The sequence below is a fragment of the Ostrea edulis genome, chromosome 7 (genome assembly GCF_947568905.1).
Source record: "Ostrea edulis chromosome 7, xbOstEdul1.1, whole genome shotgun sequence".
Taxonomy (NCBI): Eukaryota; Metazoa; Mollusca; class Bivalvia; order Ostreida; family Ostreidae; genus Ostrea; species Ostrea edulis.
Window position 1 is genome coordinate 71,866,717 of NC_079170.1, and position 26,725 is coordinate 71,893,441.

At 36.2% G+C, this 26,725-nt stretch overlaps 1 protein-coding gene across 3 annotated transcripts in view; it reads left to right on the forward strand.

The window, feature by feature from the left end:
* Positions 1 to 26,725, forward strand: part of LOC125653965 (uncharacterized) — a 49,419-nt gene that overhangs the window by 13,252 nt on the left and 9,442 nt on the right. For 2 of the 3 annotated variants that reach the window (XM_048883652.2, XM_056145295.1), the window contains exons 3-4: positions 19,112 to 19,276; positions 25,254 to 25,326. In XM_048883652.2, the coding sequence (XP_048739609.1) occupies positions 19,112 to 19,276; positions 25,254 to 25,326 (238 nt within the window). Of the gene's footprint in view, positions 1 to 1,201; positions 15,333 to 19,111; positions 19,277 to 25,253; positions 25,327 to 26,725 lie in introns of those variants that run through there. The other variant, XM_048883653.2, reaches the window with a different exon arrangement.

Here is a 26,725-nt window from a genome sequence, read left to right on the forward strand (position 1 = left end):
AGACAGGATAATGAATTAACTATTTGTTCAGGGAATTTCCAAATACTTGGGTGATCTGTTGTATGATGCTAGGTGGGATATTGAATTAGGGGCCACTCTGTTTGCGTGGCTTGCTGGCCTTGTGCTCAAAAGGCTCGCTAATCATGGAAACAATTGATGAATTGACAGGATTGCACTGCAATTGGGAATTATTTTTAGTTTCATTAATGTACATTTGTTGTAGAACAGGGAGTAGTGGCATCCCATGAAATAAGAGTATTTATCTATATGTATGTGTAATTATGCTTTAAAGATTCCAGTTTTGTCCTTGTTGACTCTCACCAATCTGTTTGTCATTTTATATCTGATGTCAAATACAGTTTATGCACTATCCAATTTCTTTACATGTCACGCAAGATTTGTTGATCATTATTAATGTGTTGGAAATCTTTAGTTTTTATGATGCACTAAATATTTCATGGATTACAATTATGGAAATAATTTTAATAGCATTCTTGAATAAAGAAAACTAGGATGAACATTATTTAGGGAAGATTTTATTTTGTCTTTCATAGTAAAAAAAAACATCACATAAAAGGCAAAAAAAAAAAAATTGTGAAAATTAAAAACAAGATGATTTTGATGATCTCGGAATTCATGCTCACTACAATGAAAATTTTGGAAAAAATGATGAATGCAGTAGAAAGATGACATGATTATCAAACTTGAGTTATTTCCCTTTGGCAATGTGCCTGAACATGACTTCTGTGTTATTTTATTTATTGATAAGTGGAATGGATTGCATTTGTAGAGACTTGAGGAAAAGTCCTCTACTCATTTCCACATTGAGTCCCCTACTCATCTTCACCTGGAATTAGGATCCAATTTGCATAGATTTAGATTAGAAAATTTTTAATTATTAATTTACGAAATCAAGTGTAACCATCCTGATTATTTTAAGAGAGATGAGTTTTACCCCAGAAAGAGGATTAACTTTCAATGCCTGTATTGTAAATATTCATTGGGGTTTGAATTGATATTTAGCAGGAGAAAAGAAAACAATATTGAACAAGTCTAAACAGCTTGTCAAATAATTGATTGTAATGTGAAATTATATATCCCATTCTTTTAAACAGCTTTGTCAATTTAGCTATGCTTTCCCCCTGCATCCTGCAAGCACCAAGTTGTTATCGAACCCTGAGCATGTCGTGAGGAGGCTGTATTGATATCCATTTCAGCGGTGTTTAATAGTTTGTTTAGGTAATCATGTAACAGTATCGGTTCAATAATTCATTGAAGCAGGACGTTTAGAAATAGTGTTTGCTTAAAACGAGTTACCTTGTTTCCCGGGTAACCCTTTTCATCAATAATTGAGCCAAATCAAGCTTGTACAAGTTTTTCTCTCATGTTTAGATAATAGATTTTTTTTTCTTTTCTTTTGAATGAGTTGCAATTATGACTGAGTTTTCAGTGTTTGTGTAATGGTTTAAAGGTTTAAACTATTGGTAGGAATTGTTAGAGCTATACAAAAGCTACCCAATGGGGCCCGAGGAAGGACACTGTAAAAGCAGTGAGGGTCTTGAAAGGATATTTGGGTGTACCTGAACAGCCTTTGTGCACCTATATGTTTACCTTGCTGTGAATTTCACAGTGAAATTTGTCAAAGTGGAGTGTTGAATTTGATTTTCTTGAATTTACCTTGAAATAAGGAAAAGTGTTTAGTTCTGTAGTGCAGGGACTTTTTACTTTGTTTAAAGAAGAATTATTTAAATATAATGATGTCCCGTGTAAACAATATCGCGTATGGGTGCATGGTAATATAAAGATCATGGGTAGCTATTATGTGGCATAAGTTTATTTTCAACAAATTCTGATTTTGAATTTTAAAAATATTTTTTAAGAGGAATTTCCATTGGAAACATGTTATAGCTCTTACGGGTGTATGGGAAAAACTGGTTGTACATATGGCTTCCAGGGAGAAATTGGAGCATGCCATGATGGAGAAACATATCCACCAACTGTTGTTCTGTGAATGTATCGGTATATCGCATTTGAACATCACCGTCCACTTTGATGTCGGTAAAGTTTCCCCTGATCCCTGTAGAGTGCTGCTATGAAACATTGATAATTAGCAGTCCCTGCAGCCCCTATGATCTCGGAGGCTAGTGAAACATTGATAAATCTTGGTCCCTAGAGTAAGTCCCTGACACAGGGCTGTATAAAGTCTACATCTATTGTTTCTGCAGCAGGAAAACCAACAGCTGTGGGGTATGTGTTGTATGTGTGTTTATGCAGAATGCAGCGCTATACACAAACCCTATGCTGGTCAATAATTTCTGTGTCAGTTATCATGTAAGGGAATTTTCTTTCTTTTCTTTTCTTTTTTCTTCTTTTGGGAGGTTTGCTAATTATAGTCATATTTAGGACAGTCCTTTACAACTCTCTGAAAGGAATAGTTGTAGGTTGGTTTTTTTTAATGTGGGTGGATTGCAGGGAATTTTGAAACGAGTCGTGCCTCATCGACTTGCAGATATGTTTTGCCGTTGCGCTACAGTGGTTACATTAGAGAAGTAGTGAGGAGTTGGGTCGTTTAAATGAAGGGGTAGTAGGCAAGGTCGGAAGTGCCACGAGTCGGTAGCAGTTCACCTGTCCCATTCGCACAGACCACGGGGTAAGTCCTAGTGCTCATTATCATTTCTTGGGTCCAGCATTTATGATGAGCTGTCACTGTGCTCTCAGTCAGTCCTCCATTGGTAGATAGTACTCGATAACACTGTTTTCACACAAAAGCTACCATTAATGTGGACTGTTTATAATTGTTGTAGGCAAATAAATGCCAACATTTCAATCTATATATATATATATATTAGGTTTTGAAATTTAACAGCAGCAAGGCTAGGTTGAATATATTAATTTATTACATTCAGTGAAATACATACATTGAGTGGTAAAACTACTGCACACTGCTAAACATTTGTTGCATTCTTGTGGAAATTTGATTGTATCTCTGACCTATCCTGTTCTCTCTGTTTGTTGTCAATGATCAAGACTTGAAAGAGTATGTATACATCATTCTGAGTCACTGAAAAATTCGTAATGAATAAAAAGATATTATTTTATCTAGTATGTGGTTGAGGCAGCTCAGAAGTACAGTTACTTGTTGATTAAATGTGAAAAGAAGCCCATCTTCTGTAGTTAATCTTAATTCCTTGAGTACAAAGGTAATATTCTAGAATGTTGTTGAGGTAGCTCAGGATTTGTTGATTTAATGTTAAAAGGAGCCCTTCTTTTGCTGTGTGTCCTTTAACCTTTGTCTTTTGCTGTGTGTCCTTTAACCTTGTCTTTTGCTGTGACCTTTAACCTTTGTCTTTTATAATTTTAATCTTAATGAGTACAGAAATACCCAATTGCACAGGTTAGATAAAATTTTGCCAGGAGAATTTTTGCCTTGAGTGCATTTATTGGCTGCAGTATTTTAAGAATATTTCAATCATACTAAGATAGCTGTAGCACCTATCTCTTGTGTAGCACAGATCTAATTGTAGCACCTATCTCTTGTGTAGCACAGATCTAATTGTAGCACCTATCTCTTGTGTAGCACAGATCTAATTGTAGCACCTATCTCTTGTGTAGCACAGATCTAATTGTAGCTAGTGATGGGCAATGGAACCAAAAACCACAATCGATTATCGGCAATAATCGGACACATGTAATCGATTAATAATGGATTATAATCGGAATTGGCATTTAAGTGTTTCCCCCTCAAATGAGATGTAACAGAACCATTAAATGTATGGAAACATTTGAATTCTTCTTTGTTTCATTTGTTCACTGGTAAATAAATCGGAATTCCAATATATCAAGTAATGGAATTTATCTATAATCTCAATGTATCAAAGACATCAGAGATAGGCTCCTTTATTTGACTGTTGAAAGTCATTGTTGTTACCGTCCTTCATATCTCCCGCCATTTTGTTTGCTTATTTTTGATCGGGGCTGACATACAAAAAATAAAATTTGAACAAAGTTGAAGTGATTTCAGGATTTTGTTTGGTCAACGATGTCGGCGACATATTTTGTAATCGATTAGTAGCATCGTAGGTATCTGAACGACAGACAATCGATCATCGGCGACAATCGTTTCATCACTAATTGTAGCACCTATCTCTTGTGTAGCACAGATCTAATTGTAGCACCTATCTCTTGTGTAGCACAGATCTAATTGTAGCACCTATCTCTTGTGTAGCACAGATCTAATTGTAGCACCTATCTCTAGTGTAGCACAGATCTAATTGTAGCACCTATCTCTTGTGTAGCACAGATCTAATTGTAGCACCTATCTCTTGTGTAGCACAGATCTAATTGTAGCACCTATCTCTAGTGTAGCACAGATCTAATTGTAGCACCTATCTCTAGTGTAGCACAGATCTAATTGTAGCACCTAGCTATCTCTAGTGTAGCACAGATCTAATTGTAGCACCTATCTCTTGTGTAGCACAGATCTAATTGTAGCACCTATCTCTAGTGTAGCACAGATCTAATTGTAGCACCTAGCTATCTCTAGTGTAGCACAGATCTAATTGTAGCACCTATCTCTTGTGTAGCACAGATCTAATTGTAGCACTTATCTCTAGTGTAGCACAGATCTAATTGTAGCACCTATCTCTTGTGTAGCACAGATCTAATTGTAGCACCTATCTCTAGTGTAGCACAGATCTAATTGTAGCACCTAGCTATCTCTAGTGTAGCACAGATCTAATTGTAGCACCTATGTCTAGTGTAGCACAGATCTAATTGTAGCACCTATTCTTTGTGAAACGTCAGTGGTAACCCTTATATTGTGCATGGCACCTATCGTATGTGTAGCACCAATGCTATGTGCTGTTTTACAAATGGGCCCCTGTACTGATCTTTTGGGAAGAAATTCTGGTGGGTTTCTTGCCCTGCCTCTAATTTTGTGTTCATATTGCCTAGCCTTTAGTTTTGTGTTCATATTGCCCTGCCTTCAGTTTTTTAGTTTGAAGAATGTATTTATTTCCATTTGCCCTGCCTTTAAAATTAGTTTTAAGAAGGTACTGCCCTGCTTTAGTTCTGTTGTTGTAGTACCTTGCCTTGCCCCCCCCCCCCCCCCCCCCCCCCCCCCCCCGGGCTGTACATGGTCTTAGACAGCAACAACACCCCCCCCCCCCCCCCCATTCTCCATGGTGTACTAATCTTCGAGTGTGTCTGTATTGCCTTGCCTGTGTACATGGTACTAACCTGTGGATCACTAGTTTGACAGCAGTGGGTCACACTTGACCATATGTATGTTTTATATTGATTGGTTTGGCCCCCAGGCATTGCATGTGGTCAGCGCGGAGAATGTGTGATGTTATGTACATACCTAGAGAGGACCAGTATCTAAGATGATGTGTGGTGTGAACTATTTTGGAGATAGTGTTATGTTATGATGTATCTGTGAATTGTAACAGAACTTTGATGTGTGTTTGAGAGACATTATACAGAAGGTTTGTAGTCTTCAGCTCGTTTTAAACTACTACATGTATAAACTATCCAGAAAAGGGCAATCTATAGTCTAAAGCCACATCACTTTTAAACAAAATTGTATTCATTAGCATTCTTTGAAAGAACCTTAACTCAGGTCAAACTTGTAAACTTCCACTATTGCAGTGTCGCTCTGTGGGTTAATCCTTAAGAGTCTTTTTATTAAGTGGTCTTTTTTGCATGTTGACTTTTTTATGGTGTCTTGTTTGATAAATTTGACAGGTAGTATGCTTACCTACACAGATTGTGTTTTATGGTGTCGTAAACTTCAGCATGTGTCCCCACAGAGCAGTGGAAACTTTGGTTGTTTTATTATTTATGAACCGACAATTAGGGGGCGTGTCCCTAGCCTTGGTCATAGAATAGAGAAGGAGGGGCTCCCTGATGTTATGACCTGAAAATTACCTGCCAATATTTAGGTGTCAATAACACAGGTGAAATTACAGCAGAATTAATGGATCAGGCCACAGATGCTTTATTTTCGTTTTAGACAATAATCCATAAACTCTTATTAAAATCTTGTATAGGGAGGCTGTATTACCAAACTGTATAAAAAATTTATCAATTATCCGTAAATGATTCTCAGATTTTGTTTGCTTAATCAATCAGAGTTACCCAGTGTGATTTCTGCATAAAGCGACAACGCGTTGAAACTGAATGATTTTCCATAACGTACTGCTTAAGGTAGATAAAGGTTAAAGTTGCAGAGTTTGAGAAAATTACGTTAAAAGAAAGCATAGGGGGGAAAATGGGACAGGAAGTTGTTTCCTTTATGGGAAAATGTACAGTTTGTAGAAAATCCTAAATCCAATTGTGAAAAAAAAAGAGAAATAAAGAGACAGGAAATTTTTATGGCAGGAGAAGAAAGAGGAAAGATGATTGATTTTTTTTTTTTTTTTTTTTTTGGTATAGAGTAGGCAGAATGGGATGATGGAGCATGCCACAAGAATTGCCCCATAAAGACAGAACTGCTAGTAATTTATTAATTGAAAAGCAATGAAAATTTATTGCAGTAACTACATTGCTACTCTAGTTTCTAAAGGTCCTCACTGCAAAATAAAGAAATTTTGTTTTCTAATGATGAGTTGTTTTTTGTTTTAATGATGCCAGATAGCAGTTTTATGGATTGATATTTGTTTATTAATCATGCATTATAGTAATGTTTATTTTAAAGCATGCGAAGATGAAGTATATAATGTTAACACTATTAATGTTAAACAATTTTCATCATGTATTCTACTCCGTTTGTAATGGGGTTGTTTTTTTTACTACCAGTTTCTTTCTTCACACACATGGCGATGCACGTACACACTCGCACACACACACACACATCTACACTTCCTTAATTAGGGAACTATAATTTGAATTTGAATTTTACGAATTTTTTTCCTACAAAGGTCGAGTTGGAGGACGAAAAAAAAAAAAATAATAATTCACATTCAATACTTAATCATAAATCTACCTTTTAACAATTTCATACAAACACTATTGCAATGTTATTTTCACACATGGCAACAATTTCTACTTCGGATAGTCACGACTCCGTCCTATTGCTAACTATCGTCCCAACAGAGTCCGTGGTTTTACTTTTTATAAAAGTTTGCAAAAGGAGGTTTTAGGTTGTCCTTAAACATCACAACACACAGCCAATGATGTTCACACTTTTACTCCATCGTGTAATGCATACATATATCAAGTCGCCTTAAAGTGTGATTGCTACACAATTACGATCATTTGATGCAAACGTTTAAAGAATTCGCTATATATTATAAAGTGCCGGTTTAACACGAGCAGCTTGCAAAATTCCAGATCCTGATGTTTTTTTTATTTAAAAGCAAAAAATTAGAGTCAGCGGATCCGTTAAGCTAAAAATCAAATTACAGTCGCCTTAGCAAGACGATATCTGCCATTAATATGGAAACAATGAGTTCAAAATTTTATTTTTACACAAAATAATTGGATTTTACTCCCCAAGTTTTAGATGATATTTTGAATGTCAGAATACATGATTAATACAATAATTCATGCCGTAATTTCAATGCATTTTTAATTGATACCGGGCTCTGTAAAATACAATCTGTTATTTGATATACATGTTGATACATATTGGAAGGAAATACACATATTAAGTGTTTTAAAAGCAAACTTTATTTTTTTAATCATTTAATGAGAATGAAACTGAATATTAGAATTTCATGTGCATGGTGACAGCAGTGTTATCAGAAGCAAAGGTTTTCAGGATATTAATTAGTCTAATTGATTGCATTAACTTGATTTTAAATTGGGCTCTGAATTTGTTGGATCTGATCATTGTCAGCTTAGAGTGCTACTAAGATTGCCATTAGTGTAAACTGAGAATGGAATGCTGTTTTTAGGGACAGGAAGTTGGTTTGTATCAACAGTATTATATGTTTTCACCTGTTGTAAGGGGTGCAAGTATACTTTTTCTAATTCATGTGAAACAATGTTACAATATTTTAATTAGGACACGTTGATGATTTTTAAATGTTTAAACTCTAGTAGTATAATTTGCTGAATCCTCTAGACTATTGGTATTAATTGGATGATATGAATTGCATGCAGTTGGATTAGATTTTTTCCAAGGCACAATATGATCTGAGTAAACTTCTAATTATGGACATAAATTTGTATGAATATAATCATTGAACTGGTCTGCACTGTTAAGCAGTGAAAGAAAATGAGTGTATTTCATGGGGAGAAAATGGTTTCATGTGGAAATAAAGTTTGTCCTGATGAAATGAATATGGCAGGATAAATGGTGAAAATTGATCGAGTTAAAATCTTGATTGTTTGATATTGATGTTTTGAAGTTTTAAGCTAGTTCCCAACCTTTAATGGCTGGCATCCCACTGTGAGTCGCTTGTTGAGAGGGCTGCACAGGAACAGTGGACCCAGGACTGCTGGTGCATTGTGGCCTGTCTTTTGTGTTGGGCAGGTTTCCATAATGGATGGTCAATATTGTACAACTTTTACAGGGCTCTGAATTGCAGGGTAATGTTTAATATATAATATTACGAGGGTAATGTTTATACAGTACTATCCATTTTCATGGACTAAATTTCTCTTGCAGATGATGATTAATGGCATTTGAAATTACATCAAAGATTTTTATAACAAATGATTGGATGGGTGACAAAGTTGCACTTAGTATTATAAATGTGATTTTAAATGCAAATATTTTTTAAGAAATCATCGATGATATACATGATATCTATTTTTACCAAGCTAGAGTGATTTTCTTCATTTATCAGAACATAAACTTTTATATATCTGTCCCACTTGAATTATATTGATGAAGATCTAAAATTTTGTGGCATTTCAGTAAGCCAAGTTATCCCCCCCCCCCCCCAAACTTCTTTTTCTTGTGAGTTCAGTGTTAAGAAATGATGGTGTGTTTTTGTATTTAATGGGGAATAAATGACATGTTGTTTGATGAAGACGAGCTTTTTCCATTTCCAAACAAAATTTTGACATGGAGGAGACAATTTTTCATCAGTCTAACAAATATTCACATGGAAAGCATGTTTAGTTGCCTCTCTGTATGGAAACAAACAAGGCCATGCATTTCAGACATCACTCCTGATTGCCTGAGAAAAAGACATCCACATAGAGGATGATTTTAATGTTTACTTTCCAACATTTCATTGAATTACGCAAAATTTTATGTCTTAACAATATTGAGATTGAATTAAAACGTACTGATGTTTGTATAGTGTGTATCATATTGAAATAGCTGGTTGCGGCCTTCTTTGATGTTTACGATAGAATAAAGTTCCGTTTATCTACATTTCTTTATTATAGTACAGTAGTAAAGAAGTTCAAATCTTAGGTTAAAATCTCATAAGGGCATTATTTTTTATTCCCTCTCGATGTATTTTGAGACCACTTTTGAACTGAAATTTTTTTCAATATCTGATCATTTTAATGAAGATTTTATATGAACATGCATACTAAAAACAGTTTCAAACCCAGGATGTGAAGAGAAAGTGTTTTTGAAGTTATTTAAGGAATGAATTTCATTTTTGAAAATCCATAATGAGGGCATGAACTGTGAAGTGTTGTATTAGCATTCTTCATGAAGCGTGTTAGAGCTTTATGAAAAATATGTTGGTGTGCCGTGTTGCAATTCATCCTCCTAAGTATTTTTCTGAAATAAAATTTATTATTTATATTTACATCCTACTTTCGTTTCTGTCAGAATTCCCAGCTGTTAAAATAGAGGTATCATATATTGATCAAAGATTCATACACTCATTGTTTACAACTGTCTCGCATTCATGAGAAAATGGTTTTCATTACAATTGGTGAAGACATCAAAGGCAAAAACATTGGCAATGTAAATCTGTATAAGAGTATGTAGACACTTAACCTAACTTGGGGAGGAATGCGATGCATATTGAAGATGTGGAAAATGAAATGTGCGTGATCACGAGAGTTATGGACAAGAACCATGATCCACCTCTTTGTTTTACTGTGATCTACCACCATCTGTTGTGACAGAATTGTGGAGGACTTGTGTGAAATCAATTGTAATAAGGTAAAGCCAAATATTTGCTAACTTGAAAGAACAAGGTCAATTGATAGCTTACAAAGGAAACATGAAGTCAATAGTGGTGTTCTGTGAAGTCCAATGTGTTTGTTGTTCCATGTTGCAAGGACCTGCGGTTAAAAACGATTTTTAGAAGAAAAAAATTACGAAGAAGAGGTTACCGTTCTTTTAGATAATTCTATGGAGACTCACTGAAAAAAAGAAAGACTGAAAGCAGAAACTTTTTTTTTTTCTATGTACCATTATTTTTATGATCAATACGTTCAGCAAACTTGGAAATGTTCTTGTTGTGATTGTTGCAGACAATCCTGTAGTGGTGTACATGTATTAAATTTGTTTGATGACCAAATATAGATTCTTGCTGATTTACTTGCAAGGCATGATCAGTTTTACAAAGCTTTTTTTTTTTTTTCTGTGATCTGCTTTCTATTGTGGAATATGATGCATGTGGGCAGCTGAATTTCTATTAACTGCATTATAAAGACAGTAATTTGTCACATTGAACTTCCTAGTACTTTAGGCAGTGTAAAATGCACGTTATGGTTACAAACTTACAAGCACCAGCATATATGATTTCTCAGCTTCAAAAGATGCCCAGTCTGGTGGCAAATAAAAAAAACCCCGATCATTAACATAGATATAAGGTCAGAAAATACGGAATTACAATGGCATTATGACTTAAGTTTTGTGTGCGGACAAAATCGTTAGACAATTATTGCTGGATGTTAGAGTGGGATTTAGGGTTTTAAGGTACGGTATGAATACAACAGAAGGAGAAAGTGAGCTGATTAGTGAAGCGGTCTTAGGTGATGTCATGTAATGTCCGGCTAACGGTATTGTGGTCCAGGCGTTGGTCCGTGACTGTTTGATAGGCCTACTTGTTTTAACGCCACTGTAGGACGAGGCAAATGCTTTAAATTGTTTGCTCAATAAGCATTACCGTGGGGGAAAGAGAATTTGTTTAAATACAGAATTATAAGCTTTTGTTAGAATGAAATAATTCCGCATTGGGCTTTATTATGGTCAATAGTTGTAGAAGAGGTTCAGAAAGGGGAACTGTTGGTATCGTACTGAAATTATATTTCAATATCTGCATATATAATACATTAAAGATATATCTTTTATCAGATTTAGATAATATAGTAAGAGTTGTATTATTCTGGTAGTTAATAATGCTTTGTATTTTATTCAATTATTTTCACTTGAGTGAATTTCTGTTATAACTAATAAGGAAATGCCAATTCAATTTGTGTCCCCAAATCATTTTAAACTATGCAAGAAGAACTGAAATGCTTGATTAGATGTGGTCATTGTAAGTTATACAGAAACTGTCATTGTATATATCCCTTCAGAATTAAAACCTTGGTGTGTTTAAATCTCATGGTGTGTCCTACAAGAACCCCAGGAACTTATTTTTAGATAATTCTCGAATTTTTCGGCCATGTAATCCTTCTTTTTTACTGTGCCAGTGAGAGCAGGATTAAGTTGGTGACATGTTCACCGTGTTTTCGGTTCCTGTCGCCGCTGACCATGCTTTTGACTGCCTTTTCTGCCCAGGGACCACCACATTGGCAGAAGCTGTACATTTTAGTCATGTCTCAAGAAATCTGCTGCTTGGGGGGGAACGTCATTTATTGAAATCATCCAGGAGCTTTCTGATCAGTCAATATTTGGGACTGATTCATGAATGTCAGTTTGACCTTAGTAAACCCCTGTGTGTTTAAAATGTTTCCTTCAATAGTCTTGTCTAGTCCTGATGGTAACATGACTGCATGGTGAATGGAAAACCGGATGGCAACATTTGTGGAGAGACTCGTCGGTGGGTAGGTACTTGAGCTAGCATCTTGGTGTTGGCCCATGTCATATTGAGTTTACGAAACCTTGCCTGTCATTATGGTGCATATATTTTTTCATGCCCCCGCTGAGAACCTCGAATATAGTTGCTTTAATTATTGATTTGCTAATTGGAAGTGACTAGAAATTGCTTACAGAAATATTGAGCTTTCTGACCAGTGTATAGGACTGTACCACAGCCAGCTTGTCAGGGTTGGACGAGATTGAAGCAGGTGCTTGTTTTCTATCAGGTACTACTACTCCTGACCTTGAGAGTGAAAACTTCCGCATGTTAACAAAGTGTAAAGGATTACCTGTGTATTGGTTTGTCACCTGTATAACTTCAGGTATGTGTAAAATCATTGAGGGATTGTTCAGTGTGTGTTTGTTCTGTGTGTGTAGGGCAATATAGGCATGCATTGCATATGTTTTGTGTCAGAGTTTGTCGCTATCCTGTGGTTCAAATTTTTGCTGTTTTTTTTTTTTTTTAAATTTCTTCTTTTTTTCTTTTTGGCATTAGAAAAAAAAAAGAAGAAATCTCCGTGTGAATATTGATGGATTTTTAAAAGATGGTAATGAATTATAGAATTTCTAGTAACAGGTGTTTATTTTAGTATCTCAGTCATTGTGGTATTAATATCTGCAGTCCTTTTAGTATTAGTGTCTGCAGTCATTGTTGTAATTAAGGTAGAGTTTGCCACAAGATCTTACAGAATATCCTTAACCCAACTATATCTTGTTGATCAAGTGAATAGGCTAATTCGTGTTGGACAGATAGAAAGATGATTAAATATTGATGTTTTATGACGTGGAGTATGTGTTAAGGCATAGTCCTGGCCCTTGTCCCTGTGGACTATCATTAAACCTCCTCAAATTTCACATTCCGTTGTTATATAGCATGTCATCCCAAGTACCATCTGATATACATTGTCTCTGTAACATGCAACTACAACAAGCATGGGAGGCGGGCAGACTGCAGGGGGAAACCCATACCAAGAACCCTCCTGTACTTGTTATTTTCTTACCTGTACTTTCAGTTTTGCCATTTTGAGTGCATTGTAAAATTTATTGTATTTTGTTTTGGTGATTCACGTCATTACATGTAAGTAACAATTGAAAGTTGTGTGAATTAAGGTGTATTTTATATCTTGCGTATATAGTTTCTCATCTCTCAGCCAGCCTTATTGAATTCTATCAGTGTTCCATTCGTGCGCAAGTGATATTCCTTAAATTTCAAATAAACATTTTATTTTGTATTTGAAACTGTGAATTCTAGCAATGTGGGTATAAATTTGAATCCTGTAATAATTTTAGAGATGTATGCATTAGAAAGTATGGTGTGGTTTTTTTAAAAGTCAAGAAACCTTATTATCCGTATTTAACCTAGTCAAGACATGCCAATTAAAAGTTCATGATTTCTCATTAACATGGGATAATGTTTGCATCTGAACAAATTAAACACATAAAAAACACACTTCCTAATTGTGGAGTCGCAGCAGAAGTGTGCAGAGCCCGACATTTTGAGGCTCATCTTGTGATTTTTAAAGCCTTTTTGTGAGGTAATTATGTTATGGCAGACAATGAAACGTGGCATTATTGCCTCTTGATCTATTGTCATTGGATGACTACAGCAGTTTGTTTTTATCTCATGACAAAAAAGGAAATTAGAAAAAAAAATTCTGTAATTGTAACCCTCTTTTTTGCTTGTATCAGTCAGGGGAATGTTAAACTGTGAAGCATCGAGTATGAATTTCTCAGAAGAATGAAGGTTTTTAATTTTATTTTGGAACTTGAAATGTGGTTGCGATAACAACAGTTCATACTTTTTAATCAGTTATAGAAAATTGTGGAATTAAAAGCAAAATATGAGCAAAATCAGCACTGTTAATGGGAAGCGACAGACTTAAGTAGGGGAACGGAAAGAAATTTTATTTTCGAGAATCTCAATGCGCTGTACTCAGGAATGTAGAAAATCCCAGGAGGGTGAATGATTCAAAGCTACTAAGGAATACACAGGTCTACAGAAGATCAGCAGCTGTAGGTATGAAGGTAGGCAGTTGTATGAAGGTAGGCAGTTGTAGGCAAGAATGTAGGCATGAAGGTAGGCAGTTGTAGTTAAGAAGGTAGGCAGTTGTAGGTATGAAGGTAGGCAGTAGTAGGTATGAAGGTAGGCAGTTGTAGATATGAAGGTAGGCAGTTGTAGATATGAAGGTAGGCAGTTGTAGGTATGAAGATAGGCGGATGGAGGTAGGCAGTTGTAGGTATGAAGGTAGGCAATTGTAGTTATGAAGGTAGGCAGTAGTAGGTATGAAGGTAGGCAGTTGTAAGTATGAAGGTAGGCAGTTGTAGATATGAAGGTAGGCAGTTGTAGATATGAAGGTAGGCAGTTGTAGGTATGAAGGTAGGCAGTTGTAGGTATGAAGGTAGACAATTGTAGTTATGAAGGTAGGCAGTAGTAGGTATGAAGGTATTCAGCAGTAGGTATGAAGGTAGGCAGTTTTAGGCATGAAGGTAGGCAGTTGTAGATATGAAGGTAGGCAGTAGTAGGTATGAAGGTAGGCAGTTGTAGGTATGAATAGGCATGAAGGTAAGCAGTTGTAGGTATGAAGGTAGGCAGTTGTAGGTATGATGGAGAAAGGTAGTGGCTGGGTACAAGGTTATTGGTGAGTTAATTTTATTGGTGATAAGGAAGGGGATGTCGTGCACATCAAATTGTTGGAGAGGTTTTTATGTCCTGGATTTGAATTATAGTTCTAGATTTCATAAATTGAAGTCCTGAGACGGTGATTTGCTCTGTCGTGCCATGAGACTGTGACATATTGCTTGTTACTTAATTTATGTGTTAATGTTTGAAAACCAATAGCTAGAGTTGCATTGAATGCTGAAATATTGTATATAAAGGCAACAGAAATATAAGCACTTGCACGACCTATAGAATGGGCAGATCGTTCCAGGAAATGGAGATGTTACGTATGGTAGAACCGAGAATATTGTCAGACAAAGCCTCATTTTCATTAAGGCTGGGAGCTGCCAGGGCATCAACTCAGAAGTACAGATACGCTTATTTATATTTGTCTTCATTTTGTATATGAACAGAATACAAAGGGAGTTAATTTTGAAGAGACAGTACCAAACAGATCACTGGGACACATAGTGAGGGCGAGATAGGGAAGGGGGAGAGAAGACGTGAGGACCAGGGAAAGGATGGGGGGGGGGGTAGAGGTTTTCCTGGCTGTCCAGGTGGAGTTTATCATCACTTGTATTTTATGAATACATGTGTAAGCACAGGAACTGGTGTGGTCTTACACAATACTGGGAATCACAATGCCATGAGTTGGAACCTTTTCATTTTGGATCCCTTCCCTCTGGCAAGATCAGATGGTCAGCATTGGCCAGGTATATACAGGTAAATGTACTGATCTGGGGGACGTATTTGTCTAACGAATTAGTATACACTTGTTAGAAGGATTTTTCAGGACTGGGTAGTATTTATTCAGTTTGTCATTAAGAAAACACCATTAACCTTAGTGTGATAGGGGATCAGCATGGTCAGATTAAGTTGTTCATTTATTTCCTTGTACCGGTCATTGGGAAACTGATCTAAAACTTCAAGAGTATAAATTTTCAAGACTTATTTATTGTGTAGTGTAAAAGATAACGAGGGATGTCTTTAGATTAGATTCCAGTTTTCCGCATATTGCCATCTTATAAGATTAATTTTTTCCTCTCTTTTACGTTTGTATCATTTTTTCCTTCTTTTTTTTTTTTTGAGTTTTGATTATTTCGATTTAGTTGTGCTCTCCACATCCATGATGGTATGATTTCATTTTATTCTCTCCATTCAGGGGACTCATTACTCTTACTTCTTAAGCAGGGCTACATGTTATACCTCAAATCAGATTCCACACTTGGAAGGGGGGGGGGGGGAGAGAGAAAAAAAGAGTTATGTGACCCAACAAGTAGAGCATGGCAGAAAGTACTGCTTCGACAATCTATAGAAGAAAAATATCCCGGGTGCAGTGTTAGTGTTTTAAAATATAATTGCCCGAGCTTAAATTACACCACAGGTCATGCACATCTTGAATATTTTTCTCATTTAAAAAATCAATGACAAGAATTCTTTTGGGTAATTTGGATAGAAAACTAGGCAATTGAGTAATGTGTAGAGTCTCCGGTAATAAGTGGGCATTTAATTGTTGTCAGTCTTTTGTTGGGACGTTATTGGTGTCCCTTGGAGCATGCACAGTCACACAAGCAATCCAATACAGACGTGCAGTGTGTGTTCATTCTATATCATTGTCTCTGTCACGCTCTGCTGGCTCTCCCCTATTTATCTGATTTGGGGGGGCTTTCTAGGGTGTAAAGAGGTGGATCGGGTTTTATTGTGCAGAGGCCATTTGAGATTGTCTGATTTTGAGGGTTCTGTGACCGGTCGTATGGAAAATGATTAGTATTTCTTTCCAGTTAAAATTATTATGAATAAAATTTTATAATGTTTAGATAATCCTTATTGTGAAGGACTACGCTTACGTTTCACGATTTCTATTAATAAAGGACTTTTATTATGGGTTATGCAAATTACCATGACGATGTAAACATGGATCACATGAACTAGGAACTTTAATAATTTGTTTAAAAGCCGAAAAGAAAACTTGAACTAATATTTCAACATGTTGAAGTGATATAATTTGAGACAAGATACAATGGGTCTACTTGAGGCACCCTTACAAGGACAGTACAGCCAATGACACTGGAACCTACCATTGTGTGGGTTGTAATCAGAGGACTAAATCAGTTCCACTCAGGCAAATGCTTCTGTCAGAAGTCATAACCGAATTCTCAGTGTATATTCTGGACTCGCTCGAGTGCACTCTAAGAAATCTTGTTTCTGCCTTGTATGTTATATTCTTTTCAAGGATTCGCTGTCGGAGTACTAGGTCCTCATATTGTCGGGCTTGTTCTAGGGTTTGAACATGTTCTCTATGTTGAATTTGGCGGTGTAGATTATACTTAAGAAACCAAAAAGGTAAGGACTTAGATTGTGTGTAATTCTGATGTTTTATGCTCCAAAAAATGAGGGTTTGTGTGAAGGCATTGTAAGAAAATCAGATATACTTACACAGATTATTTCATTTTCTCATTCAAGAATTTGAGTACAAAACTTGATGTAATAACAAAAAATCGTTGAATATTTCACAATTGAAACTAATGGAGAACAAAAAGTTCAAAGAAATTTCAGTTGTGTACTAGAAATATGCCATCTTTAATGTATAGCTAAGCAAAATAATTTTAAAAGTTGTATAAATCAAATTGTTGGAGGTCTCTAGTCAGAGAACAAGTTAGCCCTGTGTGTTCTTAATGGGTTTGGAAAGTCCAATGTGATTTGTGACTCAGCTAGCTTAGTAAACTGGATCTTGCGTGGTTCAGGAAAAGATTGGTTGAGCTCACATTTTGACCTAGTTTCTTTCTGGTTCAGAAAAGTGCAGGCACTAGCTGTTTCGTTGAGCATATAGGAACCTTTACGATCGTCTTGTCTGGTACTCTACATGGAAGACGATCGAATTGCTTAGGAATAATCAATAGATCTGCTTTCACTGGGCTTCTTTTAAAACTTTCTGTTGTCAGAAGATTGTGGCTGAATGGATATATAAGAATATGTAATTAATAGAGGTTAATGGCCTCCGCAAGACGTCAATGACCCAAGGGTCACCACACTAAAGTTTTCCATAATTTTAGTATCCAAATATAGAATTATTTTAAATACAAATGATAATGGAGACAAATCCTAGAATGCTTTTTCGGCATTTTTTTTTTTCAGTGGTAAGGGTATCATTTACCGGTATATGCCATGAGTATCTGCACAAGTATTTTATATGTATGCTGTTGAACAGATCAAGGAAATTCTAACCTCAGTAGTGTGTATCATATTTCCGTAAATTGGCCCTCCATAGTAAACGTTTGATGGCCACTAGATGAACAATTAAGATAAAAAATAAAAGAGAAAATATGTTATAGGAAAAATTAAATCGATGGGATGTGAATTTCTAGCATCCCAAACCGGTGTAAGGTGTCATTTTTGCAGCAAACAAGAAAAATTCACTGGTCAATATTTAGGTGTACATGTATTACCAACAATTATATGGAGAGAGAAAGGGGAAGTCAATTTCAGTGATGCCTGAACTAGGGAGAAGAAAGAAAGATGTATGGCATTGCTGGCTCTAAACCACAAGAACATGAAACTTGTACAGGAAGGGGACAAAAACAGCAGCCATCGGCAATACAATAAATATTACTGGCAAAACACAACTGTGTCTGTCAATTAGAGCAAGATTGTGATTTCTAGGTCATGTATTGCTTTGCTGGTCGATTTTAGCTGATTTTCTGCTGTACTGTGATGTACCTTGACTTATTTTCATTTCCACTCCTTGCATGGTGTGGTCTGAAGATGGAGTGAGAGTTAGAAAAGTTATTTTCTGCTTGTAGATCATTATGAAAGCAGTTTGTGTTTCCCGCCAAATGATGACTAAAATACTCTTTTATTTATCTAAAAAAAGTGTTATTTCTCATTGTCAATTTATCGTGTTTTGTACTTTCTTTATCTAAGTTACAATATGCAAATCCAATTTGCCTCTTTTCCCTACGGAGGAACGTGGTTACCTCCAAGCCGTGAGGTCAAAAGGTCACAAGGTCTCACAGTGGTGGTTAGATATTCCAGTACTTGTAATTGGTATTTTGGGTTTCACTTTTGTTGACTAGTTGCTGGAAGGAATGGGCTAATGGATTGTTGGCACCTCTTAGAGAAAGAGGCCTGGTTGTAGTAGAAAATAGGATTAGAACACAATGAGTCATTCAGAAATTACACGGTGTGTCGGGGACTGAATAGATATGGTTTAATAAGAGAAAAAGTTCCACTGTACTAACTCTACATTGATTAAGAGAACTATTGCTACTGAGTGGCAAAGCAAAGGCTAGTTTAGGTGTTATTGGGGGCGGACTGGAAATGCTGATTTATTTATTTTCATATTTCACTTTATGTCTCTTCTGGTAAAACATAAATGAACTCTGCAATCAAATGCCTGTGTCTCTCTCATTCTGAAGAAAGTATGTCTCGCATCAAAGTATAGAGATGAAGTATACCTGAAAGAATGTTATTTTTATGTGTATGTACACTGTGTGTCTTTACAGAGATTGGAGAAGTTGTCGTTGAAGTGGGATATTGCCAAAAACGATGTACGGCAGGACCAGCACCAGATCCTTAAAGACAAAGTTTTACTACAACAGCAGCTCATCAAGAAACAGGATGCCCTCGCTCAGGCTAAGCGGGACGAAATGGAAAAGGAGGCCTGTAAGGTATGAAGCTCGAACATGTTAACCCCCGGAGGAAGTTTCTGTCTTTGCAGGTCATGTGAGCAGTCGTCGTGGAGATAGAAAATCTGCTGTAGGTCCCTGGTTTCAAGTGGTGAATAGATTTTGGAGTTATTATATTGTCTAGCACCATTTGAAATCAGTGCATCTTTTAGTGGAATGACAACATGGGGTGGAGATTGATAATACTTGCGTGTATATTTTGCTGGTGTTAAGGTTCAAGTGCTCTGGGGGGAAATGGGTTTACGGGAATGTGAAATTTTATATAGATTTATATAATATATAACCTGTTACATAGCATTAAATGTTGTGTAAGTTGTAATCAGTATGATTGAAAATAAAAGCCCAAAACACAAGAATAAAACAACGTGACGACTGTGAAGGACCCCAAGTGTTCTGCTTTTTTAAAAACAAAACTCTGACACTAGTTGATTTGGCTTGTGGTGTACTTCTTTGTTGATCAATATATTCCAGCAGAATTTTACATTGGTCTGATGTGAAAGTTAATTGCATGTACGACAACTGCATACCAGAATGTTAGATGAGTTTGTGTAACACTCTTTGTTCAGGCTTGTGACTGACAGGCACAGGGACAAAAGTGAAGCAGTTCCAGCAACAAGTGCTTTAGGGGATTGTCCTTTTGCGAAAGTCTTTTACTGTCTCGAAAATGGAAGACCAAATATGTTGTATGTGCCTTAATTATTTTCCATCACCATTTTTTGGCTTCAGGGGTGGACAACTCCAGGTTTTATTTGTGTGCACTCATTCATCCTGTGATTTAATGGTCGTACACAGGGATTTGTGCAGGAAACTGTAAATCGCCATTTATTAAAGGAAATTTAGGTAATTCTAGAGCATTTAAGGATGATTTCTTGTATATACATATATATAGATCAAATCCAATCCAATCTTTTGCAGAATTGGAGATAATTGATACTATTTTCACATGCTTTGTGCCCTGCACTGAGCTAGGGTCTCCTCTCTGCTTTCCAATCTCATTACTGCCATCATCTACCTGTACTTTGAAGTAAGTTTAATTCATAGAAATTGGAAGCAGAATTGAAGATTACGAAATAGGAAGGATCGTTGTACTCTCTTGGGATACCCTAGGCTTGCAAAGTGGAATTCTCATTCAGCTGCAGTAAGCCCTAGAGCTTTGATTTGTTTTAAGTTCTATTTTATAAAACCTTTGAGGTTTAGGAAGAAGATACCTGAGTACTTCTATGAAGTATTAATGGTTCCCAGATGTTCCAGATAAAGGACAAATATAGGTTATATGTAGATCTCAATGGTTTCCAGCATTTAAATCATTCATATAGAGGACAACGCTTCACTGGGTGTTTTGTCTCAGAACTGTGCAGCGGAGAATGAGGATTTCACAGGATGAAAAAGATTGTATCATTGGAGAATTTTCTAGTTGTATAGGCTGCACTTTGTTGTCGGGTACCATTGCAGTCTTGAGTAGAAAGCAGTGGAAACAGAAATATCACTCTCCAAAGAAACAAAAAGCAGCTCGAGGATGATGCATAGAGTATGACATAGAGAAGACTATTGGCATGTCAAATGTTTTTTCTTGAAAATATGGACTACTGACTTTTCTGACCCGGCCAAAAGTGAACACGACCTGAAGTGTACAATAAAAGCTGGCATAGATAATCCTGTCACAGTGTCCCATCACAGGTGATGGTCATCGAGTTATTATATGTTGTAAGCAGGCAGTGGTCAATACATGGAATTTAGCCGGTACTGGGTCATTTGCATGAATGATTGACAGTGACCACCATCCAGACCTAGTATGTCTGATTGTCCAGGACATGCCGAGTGTTTCCATTGATAAGTGTGCAGAGTTTTGTTGTGGGTAACGGAACGGAACTCAGCGGTGTTTATGAGGGTGCTGGCTCGTTATTTTATGGTGTGCTCTCCACGGGTGAGTGGGAACTCTGAGACGTGCTCATTTTCTCCTGTACATTAACAATTTATTGGGACTTGGAGCAACATCTATATATTGATTCACTTTGCTTGTTTTTATTGATCCTCGAGCAGACTAGTTCTTGTACCAAACATAGATACCAGTTCATTACATTCGGGCCAAATGCTCGAGATATGAACTCTCTGAAGATGTGAGAATTTTGCGTAGGAATCCATCAACGATTGTTGAAAGTACGGATTGGGCTTCAAGCAAAATACGGACTTTAAACTGGGCATGTGGACGACAGACTCGGAATGTTACAGGTATCTTATTGCGCTTCGTAAATGAGTTGTAATGTGATGTTGCATTTTCATTCATATCATATGAGAAAGGGGATTAACTTACTGAATGTATATATGTAATATGGTATGCATTCCCAAATTAACTGGAGCTTTCAAAATATAATCAATTATGAAATAGATTTGTGGAAACGAGGGAATTCTGCAGCAGGCGCCATCATTGATTCCGATGGAGTGCATCCATCGATTCCTTCATTCGCTGCAGGTTTAGTTTGGATAAACTCCTATTCTTCAAGTATCATAAAAGTCCTAAGTGTTAATATAGTAGGGGGAACTTAGGTTTTGAGGTTAACTGGTTCAATATTGGATGAGTTCTTATCTTGTGGACTGTTTTTAATGTTTTGGGTTCAATATTTGATTAGCTGAGCATGAAACTTTGCCAATGTAGCACCTTTTGGGTATCCTGGTTTACAGAAAGCATGTTGATATGGTGGGGTTTTCTGGTGTGACTGGGTCGTTCATAGGATGCATGTGTTTATGGTTTGAAGTTGCAGACACCAATGAGGCCAGCAGAAGTCGATGAAGGACTGCGTTGGAGGTTAAGCAGTCTGAGAGATGGCATTAAGCAGCTAATTGTCGACTATCTTTAGAATGGAAACTTTTGTCAGGAAGAAACGGAACCAAGAGCTTTACTGAATAGACAAGTTCTTACAAAACCCATCACTAATGTTACTTAATGGTGGAAAGATATATGTTTTATTGAAAACTGGTTTGGGAGTACTAAATTGGTCTGAATCAGTTTATCCATTCTAGATTTAGAAAAAAATTATCAACGGTTAAAATTTATAGTACTTTTCCTTCTTTTTTTTTTATTGTTAAAAGTGTACAGGAAGACGTGCATAAATCCTGCGAGGAATGGTGCAGTTTGAATGATGCTGTGTAGACCTATTTCTTACGGTAGTTTTTTGATGTGTAATGTTTTCTGGGAATCAATAGGCCATTAACTGTAGGGGAGAGAGAAAACAATAAAAAATTGATCAAACCTAGCTTAGATATGGGCAGAAGATAGCATTCCTTCATGTGTGATTACCGGGAACCCATCATCTAATGGTCGGTTTGCTGTGGAGTTGGGGGGGTTATCCATTCCAAAGCCAATGGACCTTGGTGGTAGCACATAGGTCATGTAGTTACAGCAAGGCAATCACAGGAATAGAGCATGATGAATCGGAGGAGGGGACTCTCCAGTTATTTAGGTAGAGAGATGGAATATTGGAATTTGTAGTCATTACAATTAATATGTGAAGGAACATGTTTTTTGGTAATGGAAAATGTCGGCATACATGTGAGAATATTATGTCTCGTTGGCTGTTTTGGATTGCTGTGAAAATTAAGAGACAGGAGAGATGTTGAAATTCCATAATGAAAGAGGAAGGAAAGTTGTACATGTAGTAGAAAATAACGTGAAGTGGGAAATCATGCAGTGATGTCAGGTTAACAGGCCCTGGATCAAAATTCCCCTTGGAAATCAGAAATATGCCTTTTAATGGATATTTATAATTGTTTGACATGTTGGAAATGCGACTGTTTTGGTTGGGGGTTTTTTTATTATTATTTTTTTTGTTTTTGGTAGGCAAATGTTTTCCAAAACAAGGGCACCAAAATTTTCATCCCTATAAATTTTTGTACATAGGTATGGATCCGTATAAATTTTTGTACATTAGTGTGGATCCATATAAATTTTTGTACATAGGTATGGATCCATATAAATTTTTGTACATAGGTGTGGATCCGTATAAATTTTTGTACACAGGTATGGATCCGTATAAAGTTTTGTACATAGGTATGGATCCGTATAAAGTTTTGTACATAGGTGTGGATCCGTATAAATTTTTGTACATAGGTGTGGATCCGTATAAATTTTTGTACACAGGTGTGGAATATAAAAACCTACCAACAAATCAACACCAATTTGAGAAAAATCTGTTAGATGTTCCCGGTGCCATATTTTACCCAACCTACAGTACATAGTACCATGCACAACAGTATGCTGAGGGAACATTCATGGGAAGCTTCAGTGGGCAGTATGTACAGCAGTATCAAGGGAGGTCATCCAACACAGAGATCAATGTGTAAGCTCCAGAAACCAATCTTCTAAGGAAAGAAGAAGACAAAAATTATTTTGAAAATGAATCTGAAAAAGGGAGATAATCTGCCACTTCTTGACAGCCTGGTCTCATCTGGTGAATAGATTATTCAGTTCTAGCACCATTTGAAATCAGTTTGTCCAAGTGGTGCAACATCTTAACTTCACCAACTGTGTTCATCCAGTGTTTCAGTCATCCAGTTACCAACGTCCAAAAGGTTACAAACATATCTATATGATTGTGAACATTGTTTTGTGTAGTATAAGTGTCAACAGTCTGAAATAATTCATTGGCTATGTAAAAACTATTTTAGTGGGGCTTTGGTATCATAAGGATTCTTGAGGAAATGAATTGTATACAGGCAATTTAATTAGCAAAAATATTTACCATTTCATGAGTTGTTGAGAAAAAAATATTGCAAAAGCTTCAAAGGAGTTAATTCTCAATGGTTAATGTGATACAGGCATGTGAAATGAATTGAAGCATGAATAGTTTTGAAACACTATTATATAAAGCAATAGCTTCTTTTACTCCAGTGGCCCGCAGATCTCGCACTTCATAAAATTTAAATGATCTTTTAATGAAAAAATAGGCAGTACATGACTGATTGATTTTGATCCTTGCTTGAGATATTTTAGCTTCTTTAAAAGGATCTATACACTTTTGTAGACCTTGAGTAGAAACACTTGTCATCAGAATACATTAAACTCAGTGGGGTTTTTTGACACTGGAGGGATTTAGATCAAAATTTTGAAGTTTGTTTTTTCTTGAGTTGTGCACTCAAAAAAGATTGACATAGTCTGTGAAACAATGGCCTCTGCGTACTACCTTTCTTCAAGAAATGGATGATCCCGTATCTAGAAACGTGATCAGTGAATTAACTCCTGAAAGACAACACTCAGACAACAATTGTTTTTCTTGACAAGGAATTTTAATTTTCTGAGGACTCCGAAGTCATGCCTGTAAGTGTGCAACACCAGTTTTCAGTCGGTTTCATTCAAACAATTCTTTTCTCACATGTTTGTTACCGTTGACCGACAGCATTATGTAAAGCTCGTATTAGATCCATGCTGTTGTTGCAGGACTTTTGTGCTGTCCCTCAGATTTTTATGGGCGGTTGGTTCCTTATTGTTAAAACTGTATGGCTCTTGTTTCATACTTAAATCTTTTTCGATAGATTAACTGACAATATCCACAGGCGTATGACTTAAAACCCTGTGTAGAGGCAATGCTTTATTAACTGCAGTTTATTTGATGTTATAACAATGCGAAGTCATTGGCATTTCTTTTGTTGATATTTTTACTGTTTCATGTTTAAAGTTATTGCTCCCCTCATTTTCGATTGATTTCCTTGTTACATCAATAATAACACTTGCGTGAAGATTAAATTAAACATGCAATTCGTTTTGACTGGTTACTTGCAGCATATGTGGGTCATATTGTAATTCGAATTTATCTGAAGAAGGAGGAAAAACCACACATTATAAGCATTGTGATGTGTACCACAAAATGGCCTCCAAATGAAGATTTTATCTTGAATTCATATTTTAAAAAATGCCAGTTGGCAACATATTGTATAATTTGCTAAATTGAATTCTGAAATTTTTCAGCAACGAGAATTGGAGAAGACTAGGAAACAGGCCAAAGAATCAGCACTACTTCAGCAGTGTAAGAATTCTCTAGGTGAGTTAACAAGTCAAAGATCAGCACTACTTCAGTAGTGTAAGAATTCTCTAGGTGAGTTAACAAGTCAAAGATCAGCACTACTTCAGTAGTGCAAGAATTCTCTAGGTGAGTTAACAGGTCAAACAATCAGCACTACTTCAGCAGTGTAAGAATTCTCTAGGTGAGTTAACAGGTCAAAGAATCCGCACTACTTCAGCAGTGTAAGAATTCTCTAGGTAACAGGTCAAAGAATCAGCACTATACTTCAGCAGTGTAAGAATTCTCTAGGTGAGTTAAAAGGTCAAATATCAGCACTACTTCAGCAGTGTACAAATTCTGTTGGCAAGTGCTTATAGGAATTGTCCCATGATGTAAGAAATCTGTTGCTGAATTTTTATAGGAATTGGCCCTCGATGTAAGAATTTTTTGGCTAGTGTTTATGTATAGGAATTGATCCTCAATGTAAGAATTTTGTAAATAAGTGTTTGTAGGAATTGCCCTCCATGTAAAAGTTTTGTTGGCAAGTTCTTATTTAAGTTGGCCCTCAGTATAAGAATTCTGTTAATGAGTGTTTGTAAGAATTGGCCCTCGATCGAATTTTGTCGGCAAGTGTTGATAGGATAGAAATTCTATGAGTGAGTACAGGCCTTACTGTATGTGGTAAGAATTCTATTGGTGAGTGTTAAAAGTTTGTCCTCTTTGTGAGATGTAATGCATAATAGATGTGGCCAATTACAATAGCTATGTTAATTGTGGTGTATAGCCTTCAAATTAAAAAAAGGGGGGCGGGGGGCAAAAGTTTGAGATACCAACAAATAACCCATTTTCGAAATAATGGATTGATCTGTATTTTCTGATAGTGACACATGAAGTGTTTGAAGTATTAACACTTATTATCCCATATCCCACAGTTATTACTGGTAATTACATGCTTTAACGTAAGCATTTAGATCATACTACATAATGGGTTACTAGCTGGCTTGTACATAGAAGGGGGTTGGTAGATCACGTACAGGTAGGGGGGTAGTCAGACGTTTAAAAGTTTACTGGTGTCAATATGGATGTCTTACACTTGCTGGGGTTTTATCACTTTTCAAAAAATAGTGAGTAATAGGTTTTTTTGTTGTTGTTTTTTTTTTTCCATTTATCAGGTTAGGCCAAAAATAAAAGTTGATTTGTTTGATGTACTCCGACCGACCCGTGAAATTTGCTCCTACCAGATCATTTTTTTTCCCGGCAATTTAAAATTTGTTTTTTCTTTTTTCAGTTTCTTTTAAAAATACAAAATTCTCCTTATTTTAAAAGAAAATATTTAAAAAATTTCATGACATTCAAAAAAAAAAAAACCTACCTACCTACCCACCTTGGAAAATGTGGGTCGGAGTACATCAAACAAAAATATTTTTAATGATGGCCT